Below are 16,646 nucleotides of genomic sequence, written 5' to 3' on the forward strand. Positions count from 1 at the left end.
CACATCCAGCCTGTTCCTGTTCCTGTCTCCAAACCACAGCACTTTAACACCACATCCAGCCTGTTCCTGATATTCTGGTCTACATACACCACCACAATCACTTACATTGCATTCGGGAAGTATTCAGACCCCTTGACGTTTTCCACGTGTTGTTACGTTACAGCCTTATTATAAAATGTATTAAATTGGGAGATTTCCTCATCAATCTAAACACGACACCCCATTATGACAAAGCAAAAACAGGATTTTAGACATTTTTTGCTAATGTATTTTAAAATGTATTCAGACCCTTTACTCAGTACTTTGTTGAAGCACCTTTGGCAGCGATTACACCCTGTTCTTCTTGGGAATGACGCTACCATCTTGACACACCTGTATTTGGGGAGTTTCTCCCATTCTTCTCTACAGATCCTCTCAAGCTCTGTCAGGTTGGATGGGGTCGCTGCACAGCTATTTTCAGGTCTATTCAGAGTTGGTCTATGGGGTTCAAGTCCAGGCTCTGGCTGGGCCACTCATGGACATTCAGAGACATGTCTCGAAGCCACGTCCACACTGTATTGGCTGTGTGCTTAGGGTCGTTGTCCTGTTGGAAGGTGAACCTTTGCCCCAGTCTGAGGTCCAGAGTGCTCTGGAGCAGGTTTTCATCAAGGATCTCTCTGTACTTTGCTCCGTTCATCTTTCCCTCGATCATGTCTCGCGGTCGCTGCCGCTGAAAAACATCCCCACAGCATGATGCTGCTACCCATGCTCCAACGTAGTGATGGTGCCAGGTTTCCTCCAGACCTGACGCTTGGCATTCAGGCCAAAGAGTTCAATCTTGGTTTCATCAGACCAGAGAATTTTGTTCCTCATGGTCTGAGAGTCCTTAAGGTGCTTTTTGGCAAACTTCAAGATGGCTTTCAGGTGCCTTTTCCTGAGGTGTGGCTTCCGGCTGGCCACTCTACCATAAAGGCCTGATTGGTGGAGTGCTGCAGAGATGGTTATCCTGGAAGGTTCTCCCATCTCCACAGAGAAACTCTGGAGCTCTGTCAGACTGACCATCAGGTTCTTGGTTCCTCCTAAGCTGTACCTCAGTACATTGACTCTGTACCGTTACCCCCTGTATATTGTCTCCACATTCACTCTGTACTGGTACCCCCTGTATATAGCCTCCATATTGACTCTGTACCGGTACCCCCTGTATATAGCCTCCATATTGACTCTGTACTGGTAACCCCTGTATATAGCCTCCACATTGACTCTGTACTGCTACCCCCTGTATATAGCCTCCACATTGACTCTGTACTGGTACCCCCTGTATATAGCCTCCACATTGACTCTGTACTGGTACCTCCTGTATATAGCCTCCATATTGACTCTGTACCGGTACCCCCTGTATATAGCCTCCATATTGACTCTGTACCGGTACCCCCTGTATATAGCCTCCACATTGACTCTGTACTGGTACCCCCTGTATATAGCCTCCACATTGACTCTGTACTGGTACCTCCTGTATATAGCCTCCATATTGACTCTGTACTGGTACCCCCTGTATATAGCCTCCACATTGACTCTGTACCGGTACCCCCTGTATATAGCCTCCACATTGACTCTGTACTGGTACCCCCTGTATATAGCCTCCACATTGACTCTGTACTGGTACCCCCTGTATATAGCCTCCACATTGACTCTGTACCGGTACCCCCTGTATATAGCCTCCATATTGACTCTGTACCGGTACCACCTGTATATAGCCTCCACATTGACTCTGTACTGGTACCCTCTGTATATAGCCTCCACATTGACTCTGTACTGGTACCCCCTGTATATAGCCTCCACATTGACTCTGTACCGGTACCCCCTGTATATAGCCTCCACATTGACTCTGTACCGGTACCCCCTGTATATAGCCTCCACATTAACTCTGTACTGGTACCTCCTGTATATAGCCTCCATATTGACTCTGTACCGGTACCCCCTGTATATAGCCTCCACATTGACTCTGTACTGGTACCCCCTGTATATAGCCTCCACATTGACTCTGTACTGGTACCCTCTGTATATAGCCTCCACATTGACTCTGTACTGGTACCCCCTGTATATAGCCTCCACATTGACTCTGTACTGGTACATTTACATTTAAGTCATTTAGCAGACGCTCTTATCCAGAGCGACTTACAAATTGGTGCATTCACCTTATGATATCCAGTGGAACAGCCACTTTACAATAGTGCATCTAACTCTTTCAAGGGGGGGAGGGGGTTAGAAGGATTACTTTATGCTATCCTAGGTATTTCTTAAAGAGGTGGGGTTTCAGGTGTCTCCGGAAGGTGGTGATTGACTCCGCTGACCTGGCGTCGTGAGGGAGTTTGTTCCACCATTGGGGTGCCAGAGCAGCGAACAGTTTTGACTTGGCTGAGCGGGAACTGTACTTCCTCAGAGGTAGGGAGGCGAGCAGGCCAGAGGTGGATGAACGCAGTGCCCTTGTTTGGGTGTAGGGCCGGATCAGAGCCTGAAGGTACGGAGGTGCCGTTCCCCTCACAGCTCCGTAGGCAAGCACCATGGTCTTGTAGCGGATGCGAGCTTCAACTGGAAGCCAGTGGAGAGAGCGGAGGAGCGGGGTGACGTGAGAGAACTTGGGAAGGTTGAACACCAGACGGGCTGCGGCGCTCTGGATGAGTTGTAGGGGTTTAATGGCACAGGCAGGGAGCCCAGCCAACAGCGAGTTGCAGTAATCCAGACGGGAGATGACAAGTGTCTGGATTAGGACCTGCGCAGCTTCCTGTGTGAGGCAGGTACCTCATGTATATAGCCTCCACATTGATTCTGTACTGGTACCCCCTGTATATAGCCTCCACATTGACTCTGTACTGGTACCCCATGTATATAGCCTCCACATTGACTCTGTACTGGTACCCTCTGTATATAGCCTCCACATTAACTCTGTACTGGTACCCCCTGTATATAGCCTCCACATTGACTCTGTACTGGTACCCCCTGTATATAGCCTCCACATTGACTCTGTACCGGTACCTCCTGTATAAAGCCTCCACATTGACTCTGTACTGGTACCCCCTGTATATAGCCTCCACATTGACTCTGTACTGGTACCTCCTGTATATAGCCACCACATTGACTCTGTACTGGTACACCCTGTATATAGCCTCCACATTGACTCTGTACTGGTACCCTCTGTATATAGCCTCTACATTGACTCTGTACTGGTACCTCCTGTATATAGCCTCCACATTGACTCTGTACCGGTACCTCCTGTGTATAGTCTCCACATTGACTCTGTACTGGTACCTCCTGTATATAACCTCCACATTGACACCGTAGCCACGGTATAGTTGTTTTATTGTGTAACTTTTTTTCTTTTGTTCTTAACTACATTGTCAGTAAGAATTTCACAGTAACACCTACACCTGTTGTAGCTTTGTAGCGTAGCTTTAAGGAAATAGTATGGTCACATCAAGATACAAATTAACAGAGTAAATGTGTATTAACACACTACCTAGGTATTTTTTCATCATCTACATATTCATATTAAGCTTCTACGTCTGTGTACAGGAACGTATTAGTTGTAAGACGTAAGATAAAATATATCAGTTTATTGTTCAATTGTTATGACGTTCTTTCCAATACAAAAAGTGTAGTAACAATTGTTTCCAAACTGCGTTACCCACTCCAGACAGCAGATGGCGATGTACGTCTTTCAGGTGATGCATCTTGCAACGTATAACTGACTGGACGAAAAATAGACTGGACGGGATTCTTCTTCAGGAACAACATCGCGGATACTCTTTCATCCATCTCGGTAGCTTGCAAGCCAACATAAAACGGATAGATTGACGTTTTAAGCCATGTTAATGTGCATTAGCTAATCTCAGTGTTCAAAACACATTTCAGTTGACGTTAACTTGAACCTAATCTGCAAATTTGTTAAAGACTGATACTGAGCCAAGCACTAGGCTAGTCGCTAATGCTAACTAGCTAGCTAGCTACCTAGCTAACATACATGACTATGAGCTCATTAAACTACTCATCCCCCCTAAAGAAGATGAGGTCTGCTGTTTGGAGAAAGAAGCTCTGGCGCTGAACATTGTCGTGAAAGACGAAGAGGAGGATATTACAGTGAAAGGAGAGAAAGAAGCTCTGGCGCTTAACATTGTCGTGAAAGACGAAGAGGAGGATATTACAGTGAAAGGAGAGAAAGAACCTTTCAGAATGAAAAAGGAGGAAGAGGAGGCTGTTATAGGGAAAGAAGAGGAAGCACCATCTTCCTCTCTAAACGGTTCTATCTCAATAAAGGTGAAGAAGGAAGACGTTTTGGGAGTGAAAGAGGGGGAGACAGAATATCAGATTAACACCAGTGAGTACTGTCTTAAACACAGAGTCACACACTATGCCGTTGTTGAACTAATGTGGGGGTTTTAAGGGGCATTCTACTGAAGTTCTACACTTGAATATGTTGTTCAGTACTGTAGGAATTGTTAAAGGGGCCATCTGCCATTGGTACATATATTTTTGGGACTTTTAAATTAAATTATATAATATAACGGGCTTTTAAAATTCAATATTGGAGCATAATTTATACTTAAAATATCAAAGGGACACAAAAGGCACCCATTTCATTTAGATATATTAATGCCTCCTGTAAGATCCTATGACTGTAATAGACGGTAATAAGTTTACCATCTGTTTGATGTTCTCATTCACACAGGAGAGAGACATGACTATCGTGGATCCTCTGGGGAGCCTCAACAACATCCTGATGCTGACGAGGCAGAGATGAGTTTCTCCACATCAGAACACCAGATGGTACAGCTTGGTCTGGTCTAGCATACAGCTTGCTCTATCGGGGTCTGGGCTGGGTTTCTGTAAAGCACTGACAACAGTGACAACAGTGACATCAGCATCCATAATGATATGTGTTTGTGTCCCCTCTTTATGGTTACCAGGACAACGCTAGCCCTTCCTCCCTCCCGGAGTCCCCGTTTCGTGCCTCTCCCGGTAGCGCCTTACTGCTGGGTATGAAGAGGTTGTCTGTGCTGCTGGTGGACTGCAGGAAAACAACGGGGCTGAGTGGAACTGTGAGAGGAGGAGAAGAGAAGAAAGGATCAGATTTGACTCATCAAAGTAAGTGCTGTAGTTTAGTTTGAACAAATAAATAGATCTGCCCACTGGTATCTGTTACCAGTAGGGCTGTCCCTGACTAATACAAATACAGCTTTGCACACTGTTGGCATTCTCTCAACCAGCTTCATCTGGAATGCTTTTCTAACAGTCTTGAAGGAGGTCTCACATATGCTGAGCACTTGTTGGCTGCTTTTCCTTCACTCTGCGGTCCAACTCATTCCAAACCATCTCAATTCGGGTTGAGGTCGGGTGATTGTGGAGGCCAGGTCATCTGATGCAGCACTCCATCACTCTCCTTCTTGGTCAAATAGCCCTTACACAGCCTAGAGGTGTGTTGGGTCATTGCCCTGTTGAAAAACAAATGATAGTCCCAATAAGCTCAAACCAGATGGGATGGCGTATCGCTGCAGAATGCTTTGGTAGCCATGCTGGTTAAGTGTGCCTTGAATTCTAAATAAATCACAGACAGTGTCACCAGCAAAGCACCATCACTCCATGCTTCACGGTGGGAACCACACATGCGGAGATCATCCGTTCACCTACTCTGCGTCTCACAGACATTTCGGTTGGAACCGAAAATCTCAAATTTGGACTCATCAGACCAAAGGACAGATTTCCACTGGTCTAATGTCCATTGCTCATGTTTCTTGGCCCAAGCAAGTCTCTTCTTCTTGTTGGTGTCCTTCAGTAGTGGTTTCTTTGCAGCAATTCGACCATGAAGGCCTGATTCACACAGTCTCCTCTGAACAGTTGATGTTGAGATGTGTCTCTTACTTGAACTCTGTGAAGCAGTTATTTGGACTGCAATTTCTGAGGCTGGTAACTAATGAACTTATCCTCTGCAGCAGAGGTAACTAATGAACTTATCCTCTGCAGCAGAGGTAACTAATGAACTTATCCTCTGCAGCAGAGGTAACTAATGAACTTATCCTCTGCAGCAGAGGTAACTAATGAACTTATCTTCTGCAGCAGAGGTAACTAATGAACTTATCCTCTGCAGCAGAGGTAACTAATGAACTTATCCTCTGCAGCAGAGGTAACTAATGAACTTATCCTCTGCAGCAGAGGTAACTAATGAACTTATCCTCTGCAGCAGAGGTAACTAATGAACTTATCCTCTGCAGCAGAGGTAACTAATGAACTTACCCTCTGCAGCAGAGGTAACTAATGAACTTACCCTCTGCAGCAGAGGTAACTAATGAACTTATCCTCTGCAGCAGAGGTAACTAATGAACTTATCCTCTGCAGCAGAGGTAACTAATGAACTTACCCTCTGCAGCAGAGGTAACTAATGAACTTACCCTCTGCAGCAGAGGTAACTAATGAACTTACCCTCTGCAGCAGAGGTAACTAATGAACTTATCCTCTGCAGCAGAGGTAACTAATGAACTTATCCTCTGCAGCAGAGGTAACTAATGAACTTATCCTCTGCAGCAGAGGTAACTAATGAACTTATCCTCTGCAGCAGAGGTAACTAATGAACTTATCCTCTGCAGCAGAGGTAACTAATGAACTTATCCTCTGCAGCAGAGGTAACTCTGGGTCTTCCTTTCCATTCTGAGGCTGGTAACTAATGACCTTATCTTCTGCAGCAGAGGTAACTATGGGTCTTCCTTTCCATTCTGAGGCTGGTAACTAATGAACTTATCTTCTGCAGCAGAGGTAACTATGGGTCTTCCTTTCCATTCTGAGGCTGGTAACTAATGAACTTATCTTCTGCAGCAGAGGTAACTCTGGGTCTTCCTTTCCATTCTGAGGCTGGTAACTAATGACCTTATCTTCTGCAGCAGAGGTAACTATGGGTCTTCCTTTCCATTCTGAGGCTGGTAACTAATGAACTTATCTTCTGCAGCAGAGGTAACTATGGGTCTTCCTTTCCATTCTGAGGCTGGTAACTAATGAACTTATCTTCTGCAGCAGAGGTAACTCTGGGTCTTCCTTTCCTGTGGCGGTCCTCATTAGAGCCAGTTTCATCATATCTCTTTATGTTTTTTGCGACTGTACTTGAAGAAACTTTCAAAGTTCTTGACAATGTTCCTGATTGACTGATCTTTGTGTCTTAAAGTAATGATGGACTGTTGTTTCTCTGCTTATTTGAGCTGTTCTTGCCATAATATGGACTTGGTATTTTACCCAATAGGGCTATCTTCTGTGTACCACTCCTACCTTGACACAACACAACTGATTGGCTCAAACGCACTAAGAAGGAAAAACACAAATTTGTTTTTAACAAGGCACACCTGTTAGTTGAAATGCTTTCCAGATGACTACCTCATGAAGCTGGTTGAGAGAATGCCAAGAGTGTGCAAAGCTGTCATCAAGACAACGGGTGGCTACTTTGGAGAATCTCAAATATAAATATATTTTGATTTGTTAAACACTTTTTTTTGTTTACTACACGATTCCATATGTGTTATTTCATAGTTTTGATGTCTTCACTATTATTCTACAATGTAGAAAATAGTAAAAAATTAAGTTAAACCCTTGATTGAGTAGGTGTGTCCAAATTTTTGACTGGTTCTGTATATTTATATATACTGAACAGAAATATCATCGCAACGATTTACATGAGTCATGTAAATACCTTTATTAGGCCCTAATCAGTTACATGACTGGGCAGGGACGCAGCCATTGGTGGGTCTGTGGGAGCGTAAGCCCACCCACTTGGGAGCCAGGCCCAGCAAATCAGAATTAGTTTTCCCCACAAAAGGGCTTTGTTACAGAGATACATACTCCTCAGTTTCATCAGATGTCCGGGTGGCTGATCCTCAGACGATGTGGAGGTCCTTGATCTGCAGTTGTGAGGCCTGTTGGACGGACTTCCAAATACTCTAAAAAGATGTTGGAGGCGGCTGATGGTAGAGAAAGCAACATTCAATTCCCTGGTAACAGCTCCAGTGGATATTCCTGCAGTCCCCAATCCATTTTCACACTCCCTCAAAACTTGAGACATCTGTGGCATTAGAGTGGCTTTTATTGTCCCCAGCACAAGGAACACCTGTGTAATGCTGTTTAATCAGCTTCTTGATATGCTACACCTGTCACGTGGATGGATTATCTTGGCAAAGCAATGTAAATAAATTTACACATAATTGGAGAGTGGAGGTTTCATTCTGATCTCTTTTTATATAAACACTGTCTTTGGCTGGAGGAACACCAGACTTGGAGGAACCAAAGACCAGCAAGACGACACCAGCAAGACAAACACCAGCAAGACGACACCTCTGCTCCCAGATCAAGTTAGGAAGCCTGAAAAGACCTGAGAGGACACACACAGGAGAGAAGCCGTACCATTGCGCCCAGTGTGGAAATAGTTTTAGCCGGTTAGGAAGCCTGAAAGCTCATGAGCGAATACACACAGGAGAGAAGCCATACCATTGCGGCCAGTGTGGAAAGAGTTTTAGCCTGTTAGGAAGCCTGAAAGCTCATGAGCGAATACACTCAGGAGAGAAGCCATACCATTGCGGCCAGTGTGGAAATAGTTTTAACCAGTTAGGAAACATGAAAAGACATGGGAGGATACACACAGGGGAGAAGCCATACCACTGCTCCCAGTGTGGAAAGAGTTTTACTGCGTTAGTTAAGCTGGAAGCTCATGAGCGAATTCACACAGGGGAGAAGCCTTACTACTGCTCCCATTGTGGAAAGAGTTTTAACCATTTAGTTAACATGAAAAGACATGAGAGGATACACACAGGAGCGAAGCCTCACCATTGCTCCCAGTGTGGAAAGAGTTTTAAGCGGTTAGACACCCTCAAAGATCATTTGCGAATACACACAGGGGAGAAGCCTTTCCGTTGCGCCCAGTGTGGAAAGAGTTTTAGCCGGTCAGGAAGCCTGAAAGAGCATGAGCGAATTCACACAGGGGAGAAACCTTACCACTGATCCCAGAGTGCAATGCGTTTTTACCCAATTAGGACGCCTGAAAGAAGACATGAGACCGCACACGGGGGAGAAGCCTTACAAATGTTCAGACTGTGGGGAAGGCATTTCACTCATCAGTCACTTAAAAAATATGTGAGAATCCACACAGGAGAGAATAATGACTCCTAGTGTGTAAATGTATATTTCCCCTAGTGGGCCGATATGACGGCAAACAGTAGATACTGGTTACTAACGAATGATAGGGAAGATCCCCTAGTGGGCCGATATGACGGCAAACAGTAGATACTGGTTACTAACGAATGATAGGGAAGGTTCCCTAGTGGGCCAAGCCGATATGACGGCTAACAGTAGATACTGGTTACTAACGAATGATAGGGAAGATCCCCTAGTGGGCCGATATGACGGCAAACAGTAGATACTGGTTACTAACGAATGATAGGGAAGATTCCATAGTGGGCCGATATGACGGCAAACAGTAGATACTGGTTACTAACGAATGATAGGGAAGATCCCCTAGTGGGCCAAGCCGATATGGCGGCTAACAGTAGATACTGGTTACTAACGAATGATAGGGAAGATCCCCTAGTGGGCCAAGCCGATATGACGGCAAACAGTAGATACTGGTTACTAACGAATGATAGGGAAGGTTCCCTAGTGGGCCAAGCCGATATGACGGCTAACAGTAGATACTGGTTACTAACGAATGATAGGGAAGATCCCCTAGTGGGCCAATATGACGGCAAACAGTAGATACTGGTTACTAACGAATGATAGGGAAGGTTCCCTAGTGGGCCGATATGACGGCAAACAGTAGATACTGGTTACTAACGAATGATAGGGAAGGTTCCCTAGTGGGCCGATATGACGGCAAACAGTAGATACTGGTTACTAACGAATGATAGGGAAGATCCCCTAGTGGGCCGATATGACGGCAAACAGTAGATACTGGTTACTAACGAATGATAGGGAAGGTTCCCTAGTGGGCCGATATGACGGCAAACAGTAGATACTGGTTACTAACGAATGATAGGGAAGATCCCCTAGTGGGCCAAGCCGATATGACGGCTAACAGTAGATACTGGTTACTAACGAATGATAGGGAAGGTTCCCTAGTGGGCCGATATGACGGCAAACAGTAGATACTGGTTACTAACGAATGATAGGGAAGATCCCCTAGTGGGCCAAGCCGATATGACGGCTAACAGTAGATACTGGTTACTAATGAATGATAGGGAAGATCCCCTAGTGGGCCGATATGACGGCAAACAGTAGATACTGGTTACTAACGAATGATAGGGAAGATCCCCTAGTGGGCCAAGCCGATATGACGGCTTGGTGGACAAAGGGAAGTGGGCGTGGACTGAGATAGAAGCGGGAAAGACAAAAGGGATCACTACACACAGTTGATAAACTGTGAACAACAGTCCATCATTACTTTAAGGACCACCACAGGAATGACCCAGAGTTACTTTTGATGCAGAGGATAAGTTCATTAGTTACCAGCCTAGCAGAAATAGCAGCCCAAATACAGTTGAAGTCGGAAGTTTACATACATTAGCCAAATACATTTAAACTCAGTTTTTCACAATTCCTGACATTTAATCCTTGTAAAAATTCTCTGTCTTAGGTCAGTTAGGATCACCACTTTATTTTAAGAATGTGTAATGTCCTGGCTGATGTCTTGAGATGTTGCTTCTATATATCGACATAATTTTCCTACCTCATGATGCCGTCTATTTTGTGAAGTTCACCAGTCCCTCCTGCAGAAAAGCACCCCCACAACATGATGCTGCCACCCCCGTGCTTCACGCTTGGGATGGTGTTCTTAAGCTTGCAAGCCTCCTCCTTTTTCCTCCAAACATAACGATGGTCATTATGGCCAAACAGTTCTATTTTTTTTTTCATCAGACCAGAGGACATTTCTCCAAAAAGTTCGATCTTTGTTCCCATGTGCAGTTGCAAACCGTAGTCTGGCTTTTTTATAGCGTTTTTGGAGCAGTGGCTTCTTCCTTGCTGAGCGGCCTTTCAGGTTATGTCGATATAGGACTTGTTTTTCTGTGGATATAGATACTTTTGTACCTGTTTCTTCCAGCATCTTCACAAGGTCCTTTGCTGTTGTTCTGGGATTGATTTGCACTTTTTGCACCAAAGTACGTTCATATCTAGGAGCGAGAATGGGTCTCCTTCCTGAGCGGTATGACGGCTGAGTGGTCCCATGATGTTTATACTTGCGTACTATTGTTTGTACAGATGAACGTGGTACCTTCAGGCGTTTGGAAATTGCTCCCAAGGATGAACCAGACTTATGGAGGTCTACAATTTATTATTCTGAGGTCTTGGCTGATTTCTTTGATTTTCCCATGATGTCAAGCAAAGAGGCACAGAGTTTGAAGGTAGGCCTTGAAATACATCCACAAGTACACCTCCAATTGACTCAAATGATGTCAATTAGCATATCAGAAGCTTCTAAAGCTATGACATAATCTTCTGGAATTTTTCAAGCTGTTTAAAGGCACAGTCAACTTAGTGTATGTAAACTTCTGACCCACTGGAATTGTGATACAGTGAGTTAGAAGTGAAATAATCTGTCTGTAAACAATTAATGGAGAAATGACTTGTGTCATGCACAAAGTAGATGTCCTAACCAACTTGCCAAAAGTATAGTTTGTTAACAAGAAATTTGTGGAGTGGTTGAAAAATGAGTTTTAATGACTCCAACCTAAGTGTATGTAAACTTCCAACTTCAACTGTATATTATTCGAAATGCTAATCCTTTGCACACGAACGCTCACTCATTCAGGAATAATTGCAATCAATATATATTTACGCCGTTGTGATCTGTTGGAATCCAGTCCGTCTGCTGGAGAGTTCATCCGAGTCTCTCTCTTTCTGTTTCCCTGAAGTTCAAAGTCTTTCTTGGTTAGAATGGATGCCTCAGATTACCATTCAGAAATGTTCTCATAGAATAGATGTTTCGGCGGTTGTCGGTATTCGCATCCCAGGTTTACATAATTTCTAGCTGCCCCCACAGACCCACCAATGCTCTTATTCTGTAGGGGTCGATAGTCTCATAGTTGAACCATTTCCAGCCGTGTAGCCAATGCTTCACGTGGGATGGTTTTCTAGTCTTGGCACTCAAACCTGTGCCACCTCAGCTTACACCATTTTATACAAGAATTAGATGCAAACCCCATAATTGAGAAATGTACACATTGAGACATAGTTACGTGTGTTTCCTGTCCTCTCTGAGGTGACCAAATGAAACACACTCAACATAACTGTCCCTTAAGTGTCCACGGACCCTTCCCACACTCTCAAAGGTGGACATATAGTTTAATTTTCCCATTTTGGGGATTTAGGAGTTTGGCCACGTGAAATCCTTTGTTCACTCTGTGGTCTCTCTCTGCATGAAAAGGGGGAGAGAGTCTCCGCCAGGAATTTACTACCTGAGATAACAGAACCTGGGTGTAGGAAAGGGGGAAGCCACAATCTATACCCAGAAAAGGCCACGTCATGACAATATGGAGTATGTCAGTTTGAATATAGAGTAGATCAGATTCCATGTGTTTAAATGGTCCTTTTTTAAACTCTGACTCTGTGTGTTTATCTGGGTGTCTTTCCTCCAGCACTACAGATAATACAGTGATATTTGGATGTGATGCATTTGCTCCATTGTTTACATTTGCATTGTTGGCCCACTGATGATTTAATGACATGAAAATATTCAGACTGTGTAATGGAAAATGTTAATTGTATATGTGTCCACATAACTGAGTATGTGACTAGCCTTGTGAAACTGTCCTATTATAATCTCCTGTTCCTGGGAGTATCATTCTGTGTTGCAAACCAGCTGCACCTGTGTCCTTGTATGAATAAAGTCCCTCCCAGGAACAGGAAACTATAAAGATATGTGCTCATCACCCAATGCTTCAGGAATTCAGACTGTCTACACTGTGCTGTGTAACTGTTATTCTCTCTGAGCTCAGAAATAAATAATCTTGGTTTGACTTGGACTCCAGCAGATCCTTATTTTATAATATCCACCACAACTCACCCACGGATTGCTGTTTATTAGTCTCAATGAAGAGTTCCTCTTTCGACTTTCCTGGTGGCATTTACAAGCCTCCCACTGATTGAATAAACGTTGTTACCCGAATGATGAGATGATTATTTTATTTGTCAAATGGCAACCAACCATCAATCATCATGTCACCAATATAAGACCATCAACATGTATTGGAATGGAGCATCAAGCTCATCACATGCTCTTTCACCACCCTGTGAAGTTCATAACTTATTTCATCTGTAGCCTAATAAACTACATTGGTTCCCAAGTCGTAGAGGGAGGACCACACAACATATCATCACGTGACTCCAAGTTAACTAAGATGTGATGGTTATTATATAAATATTTGCTCATAAAGGAGTTTCCACCTCCATTTCTCACTTATACATTTTTACTGACACAAAAATACAAACAAATTGTCAAACGAAGTAAGAAATTGTCTGTCGGCATTTATAAAAGTGTACAGGCATTTCCTGTTTCCTTCAGCCCGGTCATTACTTTTGAAATGGTTGGATCAATATCCACCTTCATGATATGAATGAAGCCTGATTTGGAATGTCTGAGTAGTTCTATCTGATGTCATAATATTTAGAATGTCTGAGTAGTTCTGTCTGATGTCATAATACACCCCTCTGATAATCAAGTGATATTTGGAATGTCTGAGTAGTTATATATGATGTCATAATACACTCTGATAATCAAGTGATATTTAGAATGTCTGAGTAGTTCTATCTGATGTCATAATACACCCCTCTGATAGTGACACATTTGCTCCATTGTTTCCATTTCAGTTGGTTTCCCACTCTGATGATTTATATCTGACAGAGGGACTTTAAAGGAATAGTATGGTGACATCTTAGTGTGGTTTGAATGAAATAAGGTTATTAATCATAAACTCCTATAGCAACAATACACTGCAGCTTTGACATCAAGAAGAGAATGGGCTGATCGGTGGTGGTGCTACTCTATAGGTAAGGCTGTCCAATATTAATGTTCAATACACACAATAGCTTGATCGGTAGCCAGTTAGCTGTGCTGCTATATATATCTTAATTAACCACGTTTCTGTGGAACTGTGGTTCCAGCTCTCTTCAGGTCATTGACCAGGTCCCGCCGTGTAGTTCTGGACTGATCCCTCACCTTCCTCATGATCATTGATGCCCCATGAGGTGAGATCTTGCATGGAGCCCCAGACCGAGGGTGATTGACCGTCATCTTAAACTTCTTACATTTTCTAATAATTGCGCCAACAGTTGTTGCCTTCTCACCAAGCTGCTTGCCTATTGTCCTGTAGCCCATCCCAGCCTTGTGCAGGTCTACAATTCTATCCCTGATGTCCTTACACAGCTCTCTGGTCTTGGCCATTGTGGAGAGGTTGGAGTCTGTTTGATTGAGTGTGTAGACAGGTGTCTTTTATACAGGTAATGAGTTCAAACAGGTGCAGTTAATACAGGTAATGAGTGGAGAACAGGAGGGCTTCTTAAATTAAAACTAACAGGTCTGTGAGAGCCGGAATTCTTACTGGTTGGTAGGTTTTCAAATACTTATGTCACGCAATAAAATGCAAATGATTTACTTAAAAATCATACTATGTGATTTTCTGGATTTTTGTTTTAGATTCCGTCTCTCACAGTTGAAGTGTACATATGCTAAAAACTACAGACCTCTACATGCTTTGTAAGTAGGAAAACCTGCAAAATCGGCAGTGTATCAAATACTTGTTCTCTCCACTGTATAGCTTGATTAACCATGTTTCCATCCAAAGTTTTTATGTCAGTAATGTCATACCGTATAAAAACTCACGACAGCTGTGATGGAAACAGGAAGTTGTGATCGGTGGTGGTGTACACTCTATAGGTAAGGCTGTACAGTCAATGATGAATGTTCAATTCTCACAATAGGTTGATCAGTAGCCAGTTAGCTAGCTGTACAGTCCAATATGAATGTTCAATACACACAATAGGTTGGTTATGGAGGTGATGTACCACATTCAAAGTCCTGCAATAAGAGCTAAGATGCTAATATTTGTGTAAACTATACATAGTTGTGTTCTGTGGTTGTCAGTGAGTTGGCTGATATCCCATTTAATGAGGTCACTCCACAGTTAAGGCTGTACAGTGACTATACAAAGTCTACACTCTACACTTTGTGTTAGTAGCTGATGACAGAAGTGACAGCCTGTAAACACATCTAAGTTTGACACCGTCAGTGATGTTGAGCAGAGAATCAACCAGATTGATTCACAGTCAGTGTTGTTGAGCAGAGAATCAACCAGATTGTCCATGTTGAAGATACTCAGGTGCATAATACATTTTATTTGTTTAATTCTGTTTTATTCAATTAGAAAATGTACTCTGATTGAGAACAAGCACATCTGTGAGCGTTATGCATTATAACATCGATTGACTAAATGATGACGTTGACAGCTTTGTAGTAAAACCAGGGTTGGTTGGAGTCAATTCCATTTCAATTCCAATCAATTCAGAAAGTAAACCAAATTCCACATTTTCCTCATTGAAAACCATAGAAGAGAATTGGCATTTTCAGTTTACTTCCTGAATGCAGAATGGCAGTGAGATGCCACCCTTCTTCTCACATCCAGCCTGTTCCTGATATTCTGGTCTACATACACCACCACAATCACTTACATTGCATAAGGGAGGTATTCAGACCTCTTGACTTTTTCCACATGCTGTTATGTTACAGCCTTGTTCTAAAATCGATTAAATTGTGATGTTTTCCTCATCAATCTACACACAACACCCCTTAATGACAAAGCAAAGACAGGGTTTTAGACATTTTTGCAAATGTATTTTATAATTAAAAACTGAAATATAACATTTACATAAGTATTCAGACCCTTTATTCAGTACTTTGTTGAAGCACCTTTGGCAGCAATCACAGCCTTGAGTATTCTTGGGTACACCTGTATTTTTCTCACATTCTTCTCTGCAGATCCCCTCAAGCTCTGTCAGGTTGGATGGGGAGCGTCGCTGCACAGCTATTTTCAGGTCTCTCCAGAGACGTTCGATCAGGTTCAAGTCCAGGCTCTGGCTGGGCCACTCAAGGACATTCAGAGACATGTCCCGAAGCCACTCCTGCGTTGTCTTGGCTGTGTGCTTAGGGTCATTGTTCTGTTGGAAGCTGAACCTTTGTCCCAGTCTGAGGTCCTGAGTGCTCTGGAGCAGGTTTTCATCAATGATCTCTCTGTATTTTATTTATTTATTATTTATCCTTTATTTAACTAGGCAAGTCAGTTAAGAACAAATTCTTATTTACAATGACGGCCTACTAAAAGGCAAAAGGCCTCCTACGGCGGCTGGGATTCAAAACAAGAATACATCTGCTCTGTTCATCTTTCCATTCGATCCTGACTAGTCTCCCAGTCCCTGCCGCTGAAAAACAACCCCACAGCATGATGCTGCCACCACAATGCTTCACCGTATTTGCTCTGTTGTTTACAGGATGATTTGTATCTTATAGAGCGTGGCTTTAAGGGAGTAGTATGGTCACATCTAGATAAAAACGAATGTGAAAAATGAACAGAGCAAATCTGTATTAAAACACTACCTATTCA

General features: G+C 43.3%; 1 protein-coding gene across 1 annotated transcript; it reads left to right on the forward strand.

The window, feature by feature from the left end:
• Positions 1 to 8,250: 8,250 nt before the first annotated feature.
• Positions 8,251 to 12,983, forward strand: LOC129846077 (zinc finger protein 135-like; the record flags this gene model as incomplete). The annotated part of the gene is made up of 1 exon (XM_055914067.1): positions 8,251 to 12,983. A coding segment is annotated over one exon (753 nt), but the record flags the coding sequence as incomplete, so codon positions are not given.
• Between the last annotated feature and the right edge of the window lie 3,663 nt (positions 12,984 to 16,646).

The sequence above is a fragment of the Salvelinus fontinalis genome, unplaced genomic scaffold (genome assembly GCF_029448725.1).
Source record: "Salvelinus fontinalis isolate EN_2023a unplaced genomic scaffold, ASM2944872v1 scaffold_0446, whole genome shotgun sequence".
NCBI lineage: Eukaryota > Metazoa > Chordata > Actinopteri > Salmoniformes > Salmonidae > Salvelinus > Salvelinus fontinalis.